This window comes from Rhinolophus sinicus, linkage group LG05 (genome assembly GCF_036562045.2).
Source record: "Rhinolophus sinicus isolate RSC01 linkage group LG05, ASM3656204v1, whole genome shotgun sequence".
In the NCBI taxonomy this organism is placed as follows: Eukaryota; Metazoa; Chordata; class Mammalia; order Chiroptera; family Rhinolophidae; genus Rhinolophus; species Rhinolophus sinicus.
Window position 1 is genome coordinate 52,236,569 of NC_133755.1, and position 19,643 is coordinate 52,256,211.

The 19,643-nt window shown below is 48.9% G+C and overlaps 2 protein-coding genes across 2 annotated transcripts in view; one reads left to right on the plus strand and one right to left on the minus strand.

Annotated features, from left to right (window-relative positions):
• The window catches only part of EXOC6B (exocyst complex component 6B), a 626,283-nt gene extending 622,658 nt beyond the window's left edge, over positions 1–3,625 (minus strand). The window contains exons 1-2 of the mRNA XM_074332164.1: positions 3,450–3,625; positions 3,134–3,281 (exon numbers count right to left, since the gene is read on the minus strand). The gene's annotated coding sequence lies outside the window, so the exon portion shown is untranslated. The remainder of the gene's footprint in view (positions 1–3,133; positions 3,282–3,449) is intronic.
• Positions 3,626–3,633: 8 nt separating this feature from the next.
• On the plus strand, positions 3,634–7,120 carry SPR (sepiapterin reductase). Its single transcript, XM_019712878.2, has 3 exons — positions 3,634–4,270; positions 4,910–5,200; positions 6,915–7,120. The coding sequence occupies exons 1-3, from the start codon at positions 3,949–3,951 to the stop codon at positions 7,103–7,105; spliced, it is 804 nt and encodes a 267-aa protein (XP_019568437.2). The 5' UTR covers positions 3,634–3,948; the 3' UTR covers positions 7,106–7,120.
• Positions 7,121–19,643: the final 12,523 nt, after the last annotated feature.

The window sequence follows — 19,643 nt, forward strand, 5'->3', positions numbered from 1 at the left end:
GTTAAACAAATGTGACTGCCAATTGCTATTGCAGTAGTTCCCAAACTGGCTTGCACATTAGAATTACCTGGAGATCTTTTAAAAATTCCTAGAGAAAATTTTTAAGAAAAAACAAAAAAAAACAAAGGTAAGGCATCACATTTCTTGATTTCAAGTAATATTACAAAGCTATAGTAACAAAGACAGTATGATTTTTGGCATAAAAACAAACTCATAGATCAATGGAACAGAATAGAGAGCCCAGAAATAAATACATACATATATGGTCAATTAATTTATGATGAAGGAGCCAAGAATATACAATGGGCAAACGACAGTATCTTCGATCTATGGTGTTGGGAAAATTGGACAGACATGCAAAAGAATGAAACTGGATCACTATGTTACACTATACATAAAAATTAACTTAAAATGGATTAAAGACTTGAACTCAAGACATGAAACCAGAAGAAACTCCTAGAAGAAAACATAAGTGGCAAGCTCTTTGACATAGGTTTTGGTGATGATTTTTTGAATCTGACACAAAGCAAAAACAACAAAAGCAAAAATAAACAAATGGGACTACATCAAACTGAAAAGCTTCTGCACAGCAAAGGAAACCATCAACAAAATGAAAAGGCAACCTACTGGGAGGAAATAATTGCAAATCATTTATCTGATACAGGTCTAATATCCAAAAAAAAAAAAAAAAAAAAAAAAGGAAAGCCTATAACTCAATAATAAAAAACCCAAACAATCCAATTAAAAAATGGGCAGAAGGTATGAATAGACATTTACCCAAAGAAGACATACAGACGGACAACAGATACATGAAAAGATGCTCAACATCACTAATTATCACAACAAAAATGCAAGTCAAAACCACAATGAGATATCACCTCAGACCTGTTAGAATGGCTATTATAAAAAAGACAAGAAATAACAAGTATTGGCAAGGATGTGGAGAAAAGAAACCCCTTGTGCATTGTTGCTGGGAATGTAACTTTATGCAACCACTATGGGAAACAATATGGAGGTTCTGCAAAACTTCAAAATAGAACTACCATGTGATCCAGCAATTCCACTTCTGGGTATTTATCCAAAGAAAACAAAAACACTAATTTGAAAAGATATATGCAACCCCACATTCATTGTAGCACTCTTTAAAATAGATACAATATGGAAGCAACCTAAGTGTCTATCAATAGACAATTGGATAAAGAAGTGGTACATATGTACAAGGTGTATAACTCAGCCATAGAAAAGAATGAAATCTTGCCATTTGCAACAATACGGATGGACCTCAAGGGTATCATGACAAGTGAAATAATTCAGAGAAAGACAAATACTGCATTATCTCTCTTATATGTGGAATCTGAACCCACCCCTGCCCAAAAAAACAACCCAAGCTCCTCATAGACACAAAGAACAAGGTGGGTGGGAGAAATGGATGAAATAAATATATATATATATATATATATATATATATATATATATATATATATATATGTGTGTGTGTGTGTGTGTGTGTGTGTGTTTAGTTTAAATAAATGTAATAAAAAATATTCCGAAGTCCATGCCTGCAGGACACAGGCATCAGTGCTCCTGAAGCTCCCCAGTAATGTGCAGACAAATTCAGGAACCACTGCCATTGTTAAAGGAATGCTACAGAATGTGTTGCCCTTGAGATATTACTCACAAATTACTGAAATATTACTTGAAAAAAGGCTGGCAGTGGGGCAAGGTGTGGGGCAGATAATCACCTTCCTCAGAAAAGGATTTTCCAGGCTCTCTCACAGTCCAGGCAAACCACGTTCTCCTTGGGGGTTGTTTCCAAAAGGTTCCTCCTAGAAACATTTAGGTTTAGGAGAAGCTAGGTCTGATTTTTCACCATTCCTTCTTCATTCCCTCCTTTCTTCAAAGCCTGGCACATGGTAGAAATTCAATAAAAGACAAATGAATGGATGGGATTGTGCTTTCACCAACCTGTTTGCTGAGGCCTGGAGAGCAGGGAGAAGCTACCGAAAATTATTTAAAGAGTAGGCTGTTGGACCAGTACAGGAGAGTTTAGCTTTGGCGCAATCAGCTTTACGATCTTTATCATCCATTGTTACCAGATAAGTGAAAAGCAGGGCAGCTTCATTTGATATACACATACACACAGAGTCCTGTTAAAATACGAAAAGCCTCTTGACCCCTCCCCAGACCCACCTCTCCACAATCCAGCACAATGCTGAGGCTGTTAAGTGTTTGGACTCTCACCAGTGAGTAAGAATTCAGTTTTGCATCAGGAGTAAGAAACCCAAGCGTCTACATCTGTGAGTGGTGAGGATCTTGGCAAACTGACGCCCTGTCTCCTTCCCAACAGGCGCTGCTGCTCACCTCACCCAGCACCCAGTTTGCCAGACCCACTCATCATTCAAAAGAAGGTGGGAATTCTGATATTATGTAAAATCTCTCACTTTAGAAATGTCATCTCAAATTTTAAAAGGGGGCGGGGGGAAGCCCTGTTTGGGCCAAACAAAACACAACTGTAGATTTTATCTAGGCACCACTTTCATCTCTGCCATTTTTGCCTGCAGAACTCCTAAAAAGGTTAGTCACAGATATTGGAGAACCAATACATCCAGAAGAGAAAAACGTGTTTTTGGTGTTATCACATAAAAGTAAAAGTAATTGCAATAAATTCTACAATTTTCTGGCTTCCAATTCAAATTCAATTTTACTGACTTTCCCCTTAATTTCCTTGAATTCATACTTGGTCTTTTTCTCTAACAACTTTAGCATAATTACTTGTTTTCTTGGTCCTACTTTACATAAAATAGTTTCGAAATAATACTATACATATTAACAATAAATGTACTAAATGAAATTTAAGTTTCTTTGCAGTTTCATTTGTTCTTGGAATATGATCCACGGAGAGGTACAATCTGAACAAAAAGTCTGTACAAAAAGTCCGTGGTAGAGGTACCCCATGTCGACAAGTGAAAAGCTTCCCCCCTCTCAAACTGTGTTGCTGTTGGTAATGACAGCTCACACAGCCCAAGGAAGGACAACACATTTTTCCAGGAAACTTGAAAGGTTAACACTGAAGTTTATCTTCAGAGGGAAAAAAACCCTGTGAGGACTTCGGCTGTTACCCGTGGTTACTTACCGCCCTTGCTAAACTCGGAAGGAGACTCCTTTTAAGATCTGTAGCCAATTTTCACATCTTCCCTCTCTCCTTAAAAAAGACGGAAATGTGGACTTTCTGAAGCACAAGCCTGGAAAGAACTTAGGTGGTCATCTCCGTAAACCTGAAGCTGGGAGTAGAAGGAATTGCCTATTAGGAAGAGTGTAGCATGAGTGGGTGCAGAATCCCGGGTACAAAGACCTTTAGGCAAATGAGGAGTCAGAAATCTGAGAGAGGCAGGGGAACCGGCGCCAGCACCCAGTTGCTCAGAACGTGGGAAGGGAGAAGAGGTTTTTACATCACTTGGAGGAGCAGCGGTGGTTTTCCCGGCGGTAGCTCTTGTAACCCACAGGGAGGTGAGTTCCTCAAGCGCAGTAGAGACTCCAAGCCCTAAACTGGCCTGGGCTTCACTCAGTGCTTTTTGTCGTCCAAGAGCAGGCTGTCCTGCCAGGAGGAGGTCACTTGGGCTTGGAGGTTGGGTCTGGAGGAGTCCCCATTGGGCACTGAACGTGCGGCAGCGCCCGGCTCAGAGCTGGGCTAGGATTTCCCTTGGGAGCCGCGCCTCCCTGCCCTTTTTGTTTAGTCTTTTCGCGCTGACTCCTACCGAGCAGGAGCTTCCATTTCTGCCACCGGTAGCCAAGGAAACGGGTGATGGGCCCGAGGAAGCCCGAAGCCCCAGGTTTCCGCTCCCGCCGGGCGGGGCGTCCGCCTGCTCCCACCGCGGCGCCGCCTACAGCGGCCGCCCCGCCTCCCGTCGGGTCTCTGATTCCAGCCCGGAGCAGGTAGTGGTCAGAGGTATGGAGGTCGGCGGCGGCTCCGAGGGCTCTCTGGGACGCACCGTGTGCGTGCTGACCGGGGCCTCCCGTGGCTTCGGCCGCGCGCTGGCCCTGCTCCTGGCCCCGCTACTGTCGCCCGGCTCCGTGCTGGTCCTAAACGCCCGCAACGCTGAGGCGCTGCAGCAGCTGGGGGCCCAGCTGGGCGCTGAGCGGCCGGGCCTGCTCGTGGTGCGGGTTCCCGCCGACCTGGGCTCCCAGGACGGCCTGCAGCGGCTTCTCGGCGCCCTGCGCGAGCTCCCCAGGCCAGAGGGTCTGCAGCGAGTGCTGCTAATCAACAACGCAGGTAAGATGCCTGCGGGCGGGAGACAGACCCCCCCCCCCTTGTGGGCACTCACCATCCCTTTCCGTCCTCCCTCCCTCTCATTGCCCCCACCGCTTGGAACTTTAAAGGTGACAGCTAAGAGTCAAAAAACGTGCCTGAAAGTACTAGTTGTTTCAGCTGAGTGAAGGAAGACCCAGTGCTGTCGAGGAGGCTCTTTCCACTCACACCCACACCCACACCCACCAACCCGCCATCACCCCCACCCCCACCACTTCCCCGCTTAGCCCTCCCCTTTTAAAGGCCAGGTTTTCCAAAACGTCTGTGGAACTTTTCCGATCGCCTTGCTCAGCGCCCTCTGGCGGAGGCCTGAGTCAGGTCATGGAATTTCCCAGCACAAGTGAATGTCCCCAATTCGCCAAACGGCCCCTAGAGTTCTCCCCCAGTCCCAGAGCAGGGCTTTCTCAATGTGCAACGTGGGGTGAGTGGGTGCCCGCGGTATGTATGTGTCTGCAGAGCTGGGAAGAGGGAGGCACCTTCAGAAGCACTAGGGAGACCTCTCTAGGTCTGGATGGGAAGGGATTGTCTGGAGGAATTTGGGGAGGGCTGAAAGAAGGGAAAGCCCCGCTTGCACTGGGTGATTCTTAAGGTCTGATTTTTCAGGCACTCTTGGGGATGTATCCAAAGGCTTCGTGGACCTGGCTGACCCAGCTGAAATGAACAGCTACTGGGGTCTGAACTTGACCTCGATGCTCTGCCTGACTTCCAGCATCCTGAAGGCCTTCCCAGATAGTCCTGGCCTCCACAGGACGGTGGTTAACATCTCCTCCCTCTGTGCTGTGCAGCCCTTCAAGGGCTGGACACTGTACTGCGCAGGGAAGGCTGCCCGTGAGATGATGTTCCAGGTCCTGGCAGCAGAGGAACCTAGTGTGAGGGTGCTGAGCTATGCCCCAGGTAGGTGGGCATTACTGCCATTCCTGTCCCCGCCTGGGGGCTGGGCAAGAGGCCTAGCCTGTCCCCTCCAGGAAGGGCCCATAGAGTATAGTGACCATGAAATGTGACACATAACTCCTGAAGGGAAATACAGGCTCCCAGGAAGTTAGAGCTGGCAAGGGCAGGGAGCCACAGTTAGAGGGTACCAGTTAGAGGGAGAGAGAGTGGAGAACCACTTGGACTGGAGCGTGGAGCCAGAAAGTTGGAGATAGAGTTCGAGAGACATTTAGGTTTTGAATTCCAGGCCTGTCACCCATTTCTTCATGTAAAACAGGGACGATTCCAGTTGTCTCACAGGGCAGTTTGGAAGACTGAATGAGGTAATATATGTGAAAATACTCCCTAACTGTGAAGTGCTAGCTAATTGTTAGCACTTCTAATTATTATATTGGACTTACCACACTGTGTATCTTCATAGGTAGACTTCTCTCTCTTGATAGGAAAGCCTTAAAGGCAGGGATTATGCCTGTATGTCCCCCAGCATGTAATAAAGCACCCCACTGAGTCAGTCTGCAGAAAATGTTATTTGAATGAACAGCAGACAGACATTGTTGAATGCTGACCATCCCAGGCTGAACTGTGCTGGAACACTGAGGGGGTGCTTGGGTAAATAAGATAGGGCCCCTGTCCTCACAGAAGTTACAGGGTAGGGGTCTCATGACACTTGGTCTGGTTTCTCACCACCCTACCCTGCTGCCACTGTGCCTCTTTCGTAAAAGTGAAGCTTCTGTTCTAGGCTTGAGGTTGCTGGGATTAGAAGGCAGTGACATAGCTCTTGTATAATGTCTGAGCAACATAGATACTGAGATCCAATAGTCTATGCCCCTTGTTACCCTGGGGGCAAAGGTAGAATGACCTGACCAAAGCCCAGATGTGGCAGAGCCAGGATCAAACCTTGCCTCCAAGTTCATGATCAGTGAACATGATCATTGCTACTTCCTCATGCTCGCCAATACCCAGCCCTCCTCCCTAACACGCAGTTATTCTTCCAGCCAACATTCAACTCAGCACCCACTCTGAGATCAGCCTCGGAATTCAGTCAACAGGGAGCAAATGAAAACCACAGCCAGAAGTGGAGCAAACGCCAGAATGCCATGTGACTGGGTTAGATCTCAGGGTACTGCCTGGGAATTTATGAGGAAGTTGACCTTCTGTGAGGCCACCAGGGCCAGAGTGAAGGCTGAGACCAGTCGAGTTTTCATTTCAGTCTCCCAAAGAATGTTCTAACAGGTGTCTGGAGGCGGAATGGGCTGTTCGAAAAGGTAGCGAGTCCCAACTTACCAGGGATGCACAGGTTCTTGAAAGACATTCGAGCGTCAGGAGGCTGGTTTTCCTTCCAACACTGAGATGCCTTGAGTTTTTGCCCCTAAAGCCCATTAACTCCAAATTCTGGGGTGCTATGGTTCCTATATTAACAATCGAAAGTGCCCATATGAGTTCACTGACATCGCCTCAGTAGGAGGTGCTGGTTGGACAGGAAATGATAAGCTTGGTTGTACACGGTGGTCTGGAGGGACCATGTTCAGTGAGTGGCAGTGACCCTTTGGTGACCCTGACCACACATATCCGCCAAAATGAGGTGTTGCCTCTGGCCAGACTTGACTCCACCCCACTTCACACACAGCAGAGACCCCTGCCTCAGCTGTGCCTTCATTTTCTGCTCTTTATGCTCTAGGGCCCCTGGACACAGACATGCAGCAGTTGGCCCGGGAGACTTCTGGGGACCCAGACTTGCGAAAAAGGCTACAGGAGCTGAAGAAAAAGGGGGAGCTGGTGGATTGCAAGATATCAGCCCAGAAACTGCTAAGCTTGCTACAAAAGGACACGTTCAAGTCTGGAGCCCATGTTGACTTCTACGAGAAATAAACACACATCTTTGGCTTTCTGGGGCTTTTCTTTTCCCTCTTTCAGGCATACCCTGGAGCTCTGCACCTCCCACATCCTGCCACAGTGGCACTGCCAACCCTGCTTTACACATATAAGCACTGATGCCTGCTCTTCTGCCCTCAGACCCAGCCAGCTGTGAGGGCCTCTGGTCGCTGGGGTGCCCAGCTCAGGAGTCTGTGCTGAGCACCCTGAGTTAGGAGGAGGCTTGGGAGAGAAACGTTATGTTGGTGTTCCCTCTGCAGGAATAGGATTTTAGGGATAGGAAAAGCAAGACAAGAAGCTAAAACACTGAAGAGGGGGTTGGGTCTCCTGCCCATGGCCAGTCCATGGGGAGTGGGGGGTAAGTCAAATAGGAGACCCAGTAGATTCACAGATGGCTTAGCAGGGAGGGAGGACAGCACGAGTTCTGGCCCCCAGGGATGCCCCTTACTCAGGGTAGCAGCACCTTCTGTTGAACTTGATGACCTCATTCTAAGGCTGCCTCCCTCCAGAACCTACCGTTTGCCCCCCAGGTGGGGGAGAAGAGGCCCCTAAGAGTTTTTCTACATGTCAAAGGCAGATACAAATAAAATGTGGATTGTCTTCTATTAATGCCTGGAATATAGTGACGCCATGACTAACTCCCTGGTTTGCTGGGCCCAGAGGTGTTCCTGAAGCAATTAACCCAAACTCGGGGTGCTGCCCCTACTTCCTTTTGTCTACTAACCCTAGTCTTTACCCTTTGCTCACCTTGATTTATTCAGAGTATCTAACCTTCAGAGCATGACTCAATCACCCCAGCCCTTGGGGAGGGGTCCTTGCCCTGGCTCTTGGATTCCCATTTCTATCCCTTGCCCACATGGCGGTGCTCTGAATGGGTCCCAGCTCCTCAGGAGGCATAGTGTCCATTTGGCCCATGGCCTTGGTCCTCAGTGTGGTGGGCTTGGACCAACATGCCTTAGGGAGACGTGGGCAAAACTCCAAGAGAGGGAAACCCTGAGAAACCAGGGATGTGACTAAACCCATCCTGCGGATGGATCAATTTGGGTGAATTGGGAGCCCTGCAGTGATGGTCCACAGCCAGCCAGTCCCTTGCGAGGGTATTTAGGAAAACAGAGCCTGGTCCCTGCCAGCCATCTCCAGGACAGCCCTGCGCCTGATGCATGAGGGAGCACTCTTTGCTCCTTGTGCACAGCAGAGGGCGCACAGAGGCCATGGAGAACTGGCCGCTCTGGATGGAGGCAAGCCCTTGGCTGCAGCTGGCAGTGCCCTGCTGGGTTGCCCAGGAGAAAGCAAGCAACTCATGCTTTTTCTTCACTTTCTTGACTCCTCTGAACTTACTGAGTCAAAATTGCTCTACAAAGATTCCTGCTCTGCCACTTACAAATATAACCCAGGGCAAGCTGCTTCTCTGTGCCACAGTTTGTTTATCTGAAAAATGTGGATTATAACCATTCCTCCCTCAGAGGGTCATGGTATGAAATTATGTAGTGTTTGTAATGATAAGCATAGTGCTAACATTGTAGGCGCTAATATTCATTGCCTTTTAATATCAAAATTCAGGTCACACGGGAGCCCCACTTGCAGTCTCATCTCTACATGGCCCAGATGCCCTCCCCTTGCTGACCTAAGGCAAGAACTGTCACTGCTGCCCCTATTCTGGGCTTCAGTAGGGCGAGGGTTCAGTCTAGACAGCTTGTTCTGGACACACTGGACCCACTGGAAAATCCATGAGCCTTGGAGTCAAGAACCTTCTAACTTCCCTCTGTGATGGAGATGCTGCGAGGTCTCGGACAGGGCCCCCCTCCCTTTCTGGGCTTTAGTGTCCTTAGAAAAGATGAGTTTTAAGATTCCTTCTTGCAAATGTTTCTCCGAGTTGTTTCAAACATGAGGACATCAGGTTTGCTTCTGTGGGTGGTGCTGTGCCAGCCTGAGAGGCCCCTTCTGTCTGGTGGGTGTTGGGTGGATTTCCCCACCTGGCCCCTTGCCCGGTAGGAGTATGAGGGCAGCCAGCGCCAGCCCAAACGCCAGTGGATACTCCAGCAAGGTTTTCTCCCACCAGGCTGGTTGCCCAGGAGGAGTACCACATGTCCCCACAAGGTGGCGAGAACTTCTCACACCTGACGCGTCCTCTCTGAGCCCAGGGATTTCAGAGCCTTGGAAATAACCCTAGACCTGTCTCGCTGTCTCCCTGTACTCTAGGATTCTGGCCTCTCAGGGGCCCCCAGGGAGCTGGGGAGGCAGAAAAGGCCAGGATCGCTTTCCCTGGCAGGCCCCAAGGCCTCCTTAGTGACCCATGAGCTCTGGCCACAGGGATTTCCCTGGCCTCGCTCCATGGGCTGGACTCAGCCTCCCCAGGTTCCCCACCACTGGGACAGGGAGACTTTCTTAACCAGCCTCCTGGCCACAAGCAGCCATCCACCAGAGGGTTAAGAATCTGTGTTCCCAGAGTGCATGGCCTGGCCTTGGCCACCACACACAGGAGCACATGCAAGCACACACAATACATGCCTGCACATGCCCAGAGCCCAGCTGCTGGGTTGAGCAGGGCCTCAGATTAGCCAAAAGACAAACAAGGTTTCTCTTTGTCTTTGGCATGAGTGAGCTGGACAGTTTTTTTTTGTTGTTCTGTGTTTAATACCCCTGAGCTGGAGGCCAGCAGCTGGCCTGTAAGGAGCAGGGGAGTGAGGGGCTATTCCAGGCCCACCCCAGGGAGCGACAGCACCTCTGTCCATGAGTATGACCATCTGGGACTAGGCTGGTCAGGAGCCGCCCCACCCCACCCCAACTCCTGTCTTTTGTCCCTGGAATACAATGCAGAGTGGTGTTTGAGTCCATCATTAGCCACCCCTGGAGGTGCCCCGCTGCTCCTCCCTCCCCACTCAGAACCACTCCTCCAGGCCATGCTCTGTCCTCGCATCTCCCCATGTCTCACTTCAGGGAGGTGTGCTCTGGGGACCTGCCTTCTGGTCTCCTTCACCTGAACTACAGCCTCTGCCCACAGAGCATGGCCTCCTACGCTAGCACATCTGTAGTAATTCCCAGTCACATAGCACATATGCACACCCATGTCCCATGCCCAAGAGAGTCCAGCTGTGCTCCCTCACCATCGGGGTCCCATGTGGTGACAGGGAGGGGAGTGAGGAGCACTTCCAGTTGCCAGAGTGGGGACCCCAAGGGATGACACCTCTCCGGCACCCACAGAATCTCTCAGTGATCTGGGAGGAGGGGAATGCAGCAGGCCACTAGGCAGCTTGCAAGAAGGTAGCTGAGGAATCACTCCAAGCCCCCGGCCAGCTGGGGAAGGATTCAGGGGTGGCTGAGGAGAGGACGGAGTGAGCCAGCCTTTCTCCCCCCAATCTCCACCCCAATCCTGAGGTCTTCTGCCACCAATGCTAGGAGCCAGGGCCAAGCCTGAATGTTCTCTCAGACATCTGAAGTAGAGCCCACCTCCCCACTCCCACCCCAGAATTACTGTTACTTCCCTGCAAGACTCCCCTACCTCGCCCTTTGTCTCCCATTTCACCCATCCTCATGCACTCCCCCTCAGCCCTAGTGTGAAAAGGGAGAACCCTGAACTTCTATTTTTAGGGAGGAGTTAGGGGAAAGGAGGAAGGGAGGGAGAAGAAAGTTCCTTTAAACTTTAGGGGCTCCACCTCTCAGGCCTAACCCTCCCAGCTGACCCCAGAGGCTCAGAGAGAGGCTTAGCCAACTAACCTAGAAGCTGACTGTTGGTCTTTTAGTCTATAGGCCCATGCACCCTCCCCCCAGCCTCCCAGACGCCAACCCCAAGAAGGTACTCCTCAGACCTGGTACTACCTTCTTGGAGCTGCAGGAATCTGCCTGGCCTATAGTCTGGCTCAGGTCTTGGTCCACTGCTACAGAGGTCTTTGCTGCCTGGGTCCTGCCCTCTCAAGCCCCAGCTTGTCCCCACGGATCCAAGGCCTCAGGCTCAAGAGGCTGTGTGTGTCCCACAGACCTGACCCAGACCTAACCCAGTGAGGCACTGTTGAGTGTTTGATGAATGAATGGCTGCATGGATGGATGAATGAATGTGAGAGGGAAGGAAGTGAGCAAGTGAATGCTGTTGTGACCCACTGCCAGGTGCACAGTGAAGCATTTGCAGGGCTTGGGTGTGATGACTGGTGCCTGGGAGTCAGGTCTCTGCTGACCAGCACCAGTTGTATGGGTACCCAGACCAGGTGTCTCTATGTGGGGATCAAGCCCCCCTTGGAATCCTTAAAGGAAAGCCCACATGTGGGAATTGTGGAAGTGGGTGGGGCTGACCTTCGTCAGAATCACCTGGGGAATTTTCCCCACTAATCACTCTCCCGTTTGTCCTCCTTCACCCACATGGGGATCCAGGTGTGTCCCCACTTTGCACTAGAGCATTAAAAAGCGAACTGTGAAAATGATTAATTTAAAAAGTGAGCCGTAAATCTTTTGAACCTAAGTGGTGTTGGCAGTGATCAAAGAAAGCAAACCCTCAGTGAAGGTGAAGTTCGGGGGACAGAGTCAGGGTTAGGAGTTGGGGTTAGTCTGAGGTCAGAATTAAGGATCAATATGTGGCCAGAGTCAGGGCCACTATGAGGTCAGATTTGGGGTGAGCACAGGACTGCGGCTAGCTTCAGTCTATGGTGGGGTTTGGAAACATGGAGAGAGAGACAGGAAACTTGGGGAGGCAAAAGAGGCCTGCACTATTGGTTTTTAAAATGCTAATGTAAGCATAAATGATGAGCATCCCAGGATGAGAAGGCCAGGCCTAAAGACAGGGACCGGGGCTGGGAGCCGCTCTCCGCCCAGGACAGCCTCAGATGCCCCTGGCCCTCAGCCTCTTGGAACGGGAGCCCTGTGCACAGGGCAGGGCCAGCTACATCATTATCGGGAACCAAACAGGCTTTCTCTAAGAGTCCGTTCTTGTGGCCTGCCTGGGTGGGACAGGAAAGGCAGCAGGGCAAAGTGAAGGCGTTGAGAGGAGGCTCGTCTCCCTTCCTCTCAGGAGCATCCAAGAAACAGACACCAGGGTGAAAGACGGACACAGGGTGAGCAGGACAGTGAGAGGAAGATGGAGAAACACAGAGAGACAGACAGGAAAACAGACAGAGACCAAAAGTTTAGAAAATATAATAGGACAGATTTCGATGGCAGGAGAGAGATTGTGGGAGAAGACACACACACTCTCACACACACACTTACTCACACCCGGGTGTGTGCTCACTCAGTCTCCAAGACTCGCTGGAAATAATCCCGCTCTCGACGCCCGGGCCTCAGCTGCACAGGCAGTGCCGAGCTGTTACCTTCCACATCTGTCAGCTCCAAATGTAGAAGCTGTCATAGGGCTGTGTGTGTGTGTGTGTGTGTGTGTGGTGGAAAGTGTGCCTGTGTGTGCCTGTTCCTCCCAAAGAGTTCTGAGGCCTTAGCCTGGCAGAGGGAGATCCCTAAGGGCCCCAGAGGCTCTCTAGGAAGTCCACACCCTCGGAAACAGGCCCTTTTCCTTCCCATCCTGTACAGGGAGAGAGAGGCTCAGGGGCCACCCATCTCTAGGAGTTAGTCCACTGGACTTGAATTCTGTGGCCTGGCTTGTCTGTTTACAGTCTTATGGCCCTGGGCAATCAGAACAGCTGGGCTCCTCACTTGTCAGGTGGGAATGTACAGTAGCCATACCACCTGGATTCCAGAGGGGTGGTGACGAGCTCCTGGCCTCATGCATGTTGGCCGCTCTGGGACATCAGGGAGTCTTGGTCACTAGAGCTAGGAATTCCTTCTGTGCCTGCCCCTTCTGTGCCTGCCCCTGACTCCAGGGAGGAAGCCAGCACACAGGTCCCTCTGGTGGCACCGAGGACACTGCTTTCCAGTGGCCTGCTCATCTCACAATTGCTTTCTCTGCTGGACCTAAGGATGTGCCTTAGACACTGACTCTGGGCTGCAGACTTCTGAGAACCTCAGACCGCAGCCTCCAAGAGCAGAGAGGGTTGGCACAAAGCCTGACAAAACGGGAATGCTTAACCCTTTCTTGCAAGGTTCCTTGGATAGGACTCTCTGCCCTTTCTCTCTGGTGACCCTTTCCAGGTTTTCAGCCTCCCATCCCCCATATGTCAGAAAGTTTTTATGTGTTTGCATTCTCTTCTGCTTTCACCTAAGCTTATCATAATGGCATTTTACAGTAACGAGGAAAAAGCCCCAGGAGCTATCCAGAAAGTCCCCTCACTTTTCATTCCAAGTAAGGGAAATAGGGACCCTGGCCAAAGGGACCCCGCCTCTATGTCACGGGTCTTCCCACAATGCCATGCCCACCTAGGTTAGCCTCCCAGACCCACAGAACTGACCCTTTCAAGATATAAAGAGTACGGAGGCCCTGCCACCCATCCCACAGGCTGGCAGCCTCACCCCTGCCCGGCATCATCAAAGCCCATGCTGACCCCTAGGCCTTCTCTCGAGCTCCCCTCAGATCCACTATCCTTTCTGCCCAGAGCTTGGACAGGACATTCTAGGAAGGCTGTGGGTGCTAATGTTGCTCAATGCAAGGTGTTTTGAGGGAGAAGATGAGACCTAAGCCCTTAGATCTGTGGCTCGACCCCTGTCCTTTCAGGAAGGTGGGAGGCCATCATTGGGGTGTGTTCTCTCCTGGGGCTGGGGTCCCTGTGTGCACATATATGGATGTATATGAACCACACATGTCCCTGCCCTAGGCCCCAGTCATGTGTATGTATGCATGGAGGGGGAGCTTGTGTTATTGTGTGTGTACCTATGTATAAGCATTTTGATGTAGAACTAGTTGCCAGATAAGTGTGTGCACGCAAATGTGGGTTTGGCTATGTAACTATATGTACATACCTGTAAGACTATTGTGTGACTGTGAGTGCAATTGTAAACTACTGTGAGTATATATCACATTTACATTTGAATAACAGTGGGCTTGTGTATTTAAACTGTGAGTGCATGCAATAGTCTGCCTACACGTGACTACGTGGGATTGCATATGACCACATGTTGTATCCCTGGGTTGCTCTTGGTTTATAACTGGGTGTGCATGTGTACACACATGCAACAGGGTAATGCGTTGCAAGGATAAACCTGTGCAAAGCTGTGCATGAGATTTGTGTACATTGATATGTGTGTGTGTCTGTCTGTCTGTCTGTCTGTCTGGGTGTGGTTTTGACATAGTGCAGGTGTTCCTAGATAAATGGGTATGTTCGGGCTTGTGACTGAGGGACAACAATTGTATGTTGACAAACTCCAGCCACCCCTTAAGCCATGTCCAGTGAGATGGAAACGTGTAAATGTGTTTGTTAAACACAAAACAGAACAGCAACAAAATGCCAGGTCCTGCAGTGGTAAGAGTAAATCAAGGATGTGTGTGTGTGTGTCTCTCTGTCTCTCTCTCCAGCATCTCAGCCCCTCTCTGGCATCGTTCCCTCACACCTAAGCCCAATGGTGTTTTGCAGTCTTTCAGCTGTTACCTCAGTCCCTCTCGCCTCATTCCCGATTCACTCCGTTGCTATAGGTATGTTTGAAACCCCAGCGTGGTAGATTTTAATTAGTCTTCCTACAGATGGCCAATTAACATTCATTACTTTTGCCTTGAGCGATTAATTATGAGTTTGGATAGAAAAGGAGAGAAGAGGAGAGGAAGATGGGCAGGTGAATGAAAGGAGAAAAGAGAAGGGGGTTTGATTGGGAGTTTGGAATTTTTACACAGAGCAAGCTAGTGGGGGAGAGGGTGGGAAAGAGCCATTTGAATCCCCTTACTGCCAGCGGCCTCCCTGGGCCCACAGCTGCTCAGGGCCCCTAATCGGCTTGGCTGGCCTAGCCCTCCAGGAAAATAGAGCTCACACCCTCTTTGGGGCGTCCTTAAGCCTTTGGTGTTCCCTGACCCCAGCTTCTTTCATAATACCGCCCCTCTTGTGTTTCCTGCCAGAGCTGAGTGGGAACTGTGTCAGGAATCATCCAAAATGCAGTAGATAACACAGAAATGAAGTTTCAAGGACATTCACTCATTCCTAGAATTGTAGTAGCTCATTGTACAGATGAGGAAACTGAGGCTTAGACAAGAAATGACTTCCCCAGCGTATGCATCTCAGGATGAGAGTCCAGCTTAACTGACCCCTGGCCCAGTTCTCTTTCCACTGCAGCCAGAGTATTTATAAAGACTTTGTGCAACATTTAACATTACAATCTGGAACACACTTGCCTGCTTCAGACAGAAGCATTCGAAAGGTTTCAAATATAATTCACAACCTCTAGTGTGCACCCAACTGCCCAATGTTCACATGGCTTCCCAGTTCATTAAAAGACCCCCTGGGTGGAGGCGGCCAGTTAGTTCAGTTGGTTAGAGCGAGGTGCTCTTAACAACAAAGTTGCCGGTTCGATCCCCACATGGGCCACTGTGAGCTGTGCTCTCCACTAGATTGAAACAACCACTTGACTTGGAGCTGATGGGTCCTGGAAAAACACACTTAAAATAAATAAAACTTAAAAAAAAAAAAAAGACTCCCTGGGTGATGCCCTGTTTAGGAGCTATAGCTATGTTCCTAATCCTAAATTCATTCCAGACATCAAGGATAAACTCCTAAATGTAAACAGTGTCCTTATGGGTGGGAAGATTACAAGCAATTTGTGTTTTCCTCTTTTAAAGCATCTGTATTTTTTACTTTCTCTAGCAAAAATATGTCACAATGTAAAGTAAGACTATATGTTACTTGAAATTTTTTCAAAATGCAGTTGTATAAAGAAACAGAAAAGGAGTCCATGTTAGTGTATTATCTTTTGAAAGGACCATTTGAACCCTGCTTATCGCTTGACTTGGTTATCATCTGCCTGGATTCAAGCTGCAGTGCTGCCAGCTACTTAAACTGCGTCTCGGTTTCCTCACCTGTTAAGTTAAAGAGACCACCTGTCTCATAGGATCAAGAGGATTAAATAAAATAATGCATAGAAAGTCTTAGAATAGTGCCTTGTATCTAGAAAGAGTTCAATAAATATTAGCTATTAATGTTAATAACAGTAAGATTTTAAAATGGCATCTGAGTGGCAGGATTTGGAAGAATTTTTATGTAGCTCTTTTTGCTTTCCTATACTTTGAAACATTTCCATAGTGAACATGCATTTCCTTGGTAATAAAAAGAAAATGTAATAGAAAGATGAAAGGAAGGAAGGAAGGAAGGAAGGAAGGAAGGAAGGAAGGAAGGAAGGAAGGAAGGAAAGAAAGAAGGGAGGGAGGAAGAAAGAAAGGGAGGGAAGGAGAAAGGGAGGGAGGGAGGGAGGAAGGGCAGATGTTCAACGAAAATGTAGTTCTGCTGTTTTAAATTTCTACTAAATTTCTGCTGTTTTACTCACGCTGTGGTGAGTGCAGCTGTGTGGCCAACATCCCCTGGAGGTCTCACTCATACCATGACAAACATTCTTACCTCTAGTAGAATCATTTGTGAGCTTCAGACGTCTCTGGAAAGAACTGGAAGATCCAAGTGAGTTGGAGTAATCAGGTTTCCTGGAGGAAGAGCAAATTGAGCTGAAGGGAAGCAAGATGGGGCTTCCGCTGCAGCAAGAGAAAGCTTGGCTTAGCATGTCCAGGCCTTGTTTTGGTTCATGTCTGAGCAACCAGAAATCCACCAACCACAGTGTCCGCACTGAGGACGTCAGACAGATCAGGGCTTGGAGTTAGGCTCACAGACAACAGGAGATGGGGGCAGCAGCGTGCTTGCGGCTGAGCTGCAGGTGGCAGCAGGGTCGGAAGGGCAGGGAAGACCCACTGGTGCAACTGAGGGGACAAAGTCTATGATCCCTGGAGGAAGGAGGGTCTCCAGAAGAGCTGCCAGCCGCCTCATTAAGATAACAAGACGCTCGCCCAGCTTACTGAAAATCCTGGGCTCACACACCTGAGCACTAATGTGCTCATTAAAGGATGGTTGGCTGCCAGGTGCTGGGGCTGGGGGCCCAGGCTGAGGCTGCAGACTGGGGCAGAGACAGGGGTGTCCCCAGGGCTGGGTGGGGTGAGTGGATGTGCTGCATCCTGGAAGAAGCATCCTGTGCCTTTGTGGAGGCAGAAGGAGAGGGAAGAGCTGACACCAGAAGCTCCCTGGACAGGGGGGAGGACTACTGAAAACCTAGACATGGATGTGAAAGAAAGGAACCACTTCCGACTCTCTTTTGTCTGTGTGGTGGTGGGCCACGGAATGAGGCAGAAAGGGGGTGAGGAGGGCCTGGATTTCTGGTGTGGGAACCAAGGGTCATGGCTGCTCCCTTATTTTTTTCATGCCATGGTCGTGGGAAGTCCCGAGTCCCTGCCACATGCCTTTCCTGAGTTATATAAATGCAAGTGGCCCAAAGGCTCCAAAGGACAACCTTTAGGGGAGGGAGGTGGCGAGGGCTGCCCAAAAAAGTGAGACTAGAACAGGTCTTGAAGGGTTGGCATTGGTGGGGAGGAGGAAGGCATTCCAGGTGGCAGAAAGCGCGTAAGCAAAAGCACCGAGGAGAGAATGGACATGATAAGTGGAGACGGGGACACCAGCTAGGCGGTGGCCTGAGGACTATTGGTGAGGAGTGGATGAAGCTGGATGACAGATGTCTTTGAGGCACCTGGGATGAGGCACTGGGGCTTACAAACTACTTTCCTGGGGACAAGTGTCTCTATTATAGGCCCTTGTCCTCAACACCAGGCTCTTGAGACTTCCCAGGGCTGTCTCATGGTCCCCCTCCAGGCCTCTCCCCAGACACTGGGGCTACCAATACTCTGGCCCCCTTCTAGGGGATCCAATAAGAGTCCTCTCCTACAGTGCTTTCCACACTCATCACATCCTTCACCTGGTTGGATTTCCTAACTGTCCTCTTATCCTAATTAATCCATTTCCAGGAGGCTGGTGAACATTTCCTGAGTGTGTGAGTTGAGGGGCGGGGAGGGGGGAACTTGAGATAACAAGACGTAAGAGTCTCAAGGACTTAAAGTTGCTCAGGGGAGACAAACATGGGTGGAACAGGTCCACGATAAAGGCTGTCTCCTGAACTTCATACAATAGGCCTGTGGATTGAAGCCAGGATGGCCTCTCTACGGGAGCTGGTGTCCCGGGCTCACCCAGAAGCCCCGCTCACAGGGTCTCCAGGCACTGTCCCCGCCTCCCTGGTTTGCTGTACTCTCTGCCCCTCTGCCCACTACCAGGTGTCATTTCCCTCTGAGTCACTTAGTTCAAATTCCTGACAGAAAATCTCATTGTTTGAGCCCAGCCCCAAATCAAGGTTACCGGCAAACTCCCAGTGACCACCTAAGTCCAATCAGTTGTGGTCAGTAGAATGGCCACGTGGTTCACCCAGGCCAGTAGGGGGTGGGTGAGATGTGAGCACAGAAAATTCTTGCTCGTGTTTATGTTTCTTCATTGAATATACAGTTTCTGAAATTTCTCTCATTTTGTTGTCATTGCTTTTTTGAAAACATAAATTTAGTTATATGGCTACTATTTATTGGAAATAAACATTTATAATAAATTGTTTTTCTGATGTAATAGGGGAAATGTAATAACCGAATTACCATGAACTGTTTTTCGTTTTTCCCTTACAACAATTTTTTTTTCAACTTTGAAACCTTTGGGTATAACTTTTTGGCATAAATTCTCATTCTGTCCCAAATGGTTTTGAAATATTTGTCACTTCTCTCGGCTGATAAACCATGAAATTTTGCTTCCAGCTTTCATGGCAAAGAGAAAAAAATGTCTAAGCTTAGATTAGAAGCTCTTTAGAAAAAAAAAAAATGCCTGCAATGCTTAGCCCATTGCTTAAAATTTGTAAACAAAAGGTAAATTCTAATTTGGAAACCAAAGTCAGCCAAGACCTCCCTGTACCAGCCACCTGCGCATTTCAAGAATCGCTTGATACGACTTCCCATGTCTGAGTCATCTGCAGACGTCCTTCAGTCACAACCAACCATCCAACATATTTTCAACAACCTTGGAGCTTCCTGTATGTTACGCCTTCCCTCTGCTTACAAACGTTTTGAAAATTTGCCAGCTTTTCAGAGATGCATGAATAGTGTCATACAAAGAATTGACAGCACTGAGATCACGGTGCCGTTCTTTCATATTCCGACAAACCTCAACACCATTACATCCCCAAGACGTGCATGACAATGTGTGTATACAGCTCTTGGCTCATCTTCCATAAACGTTGTAGCAACAACATTAAATCTTTCCCTTGTGTCAGCAGCTCCTGTGTAGACATAGCCACGCATTTTATTAAAATCAGCTTCCATACTAATCTGGTGTGAGAGCCTCCACAATGATCTTATCCATATCTATGGCATCCATGAATGCCTGCTTCGTTAAGACAGTCTTGGGGATTTTCTGCAAGAAACTTGCACAGGTTGAGAGTTTGGTGTTATTACACTATTAATTGTTTATCTGTTATCTCATGAGTAATTTGGGAAAACAATTTCCATTTTAATTATTTTATTAATAACTTTAAATGCTTGCTATGTGCTAGACACTATTCTAAGTGCTTTACATAAATATACTCATTGAATCCTCCCAACCACCTATAAAGCAGGTTGTATGAT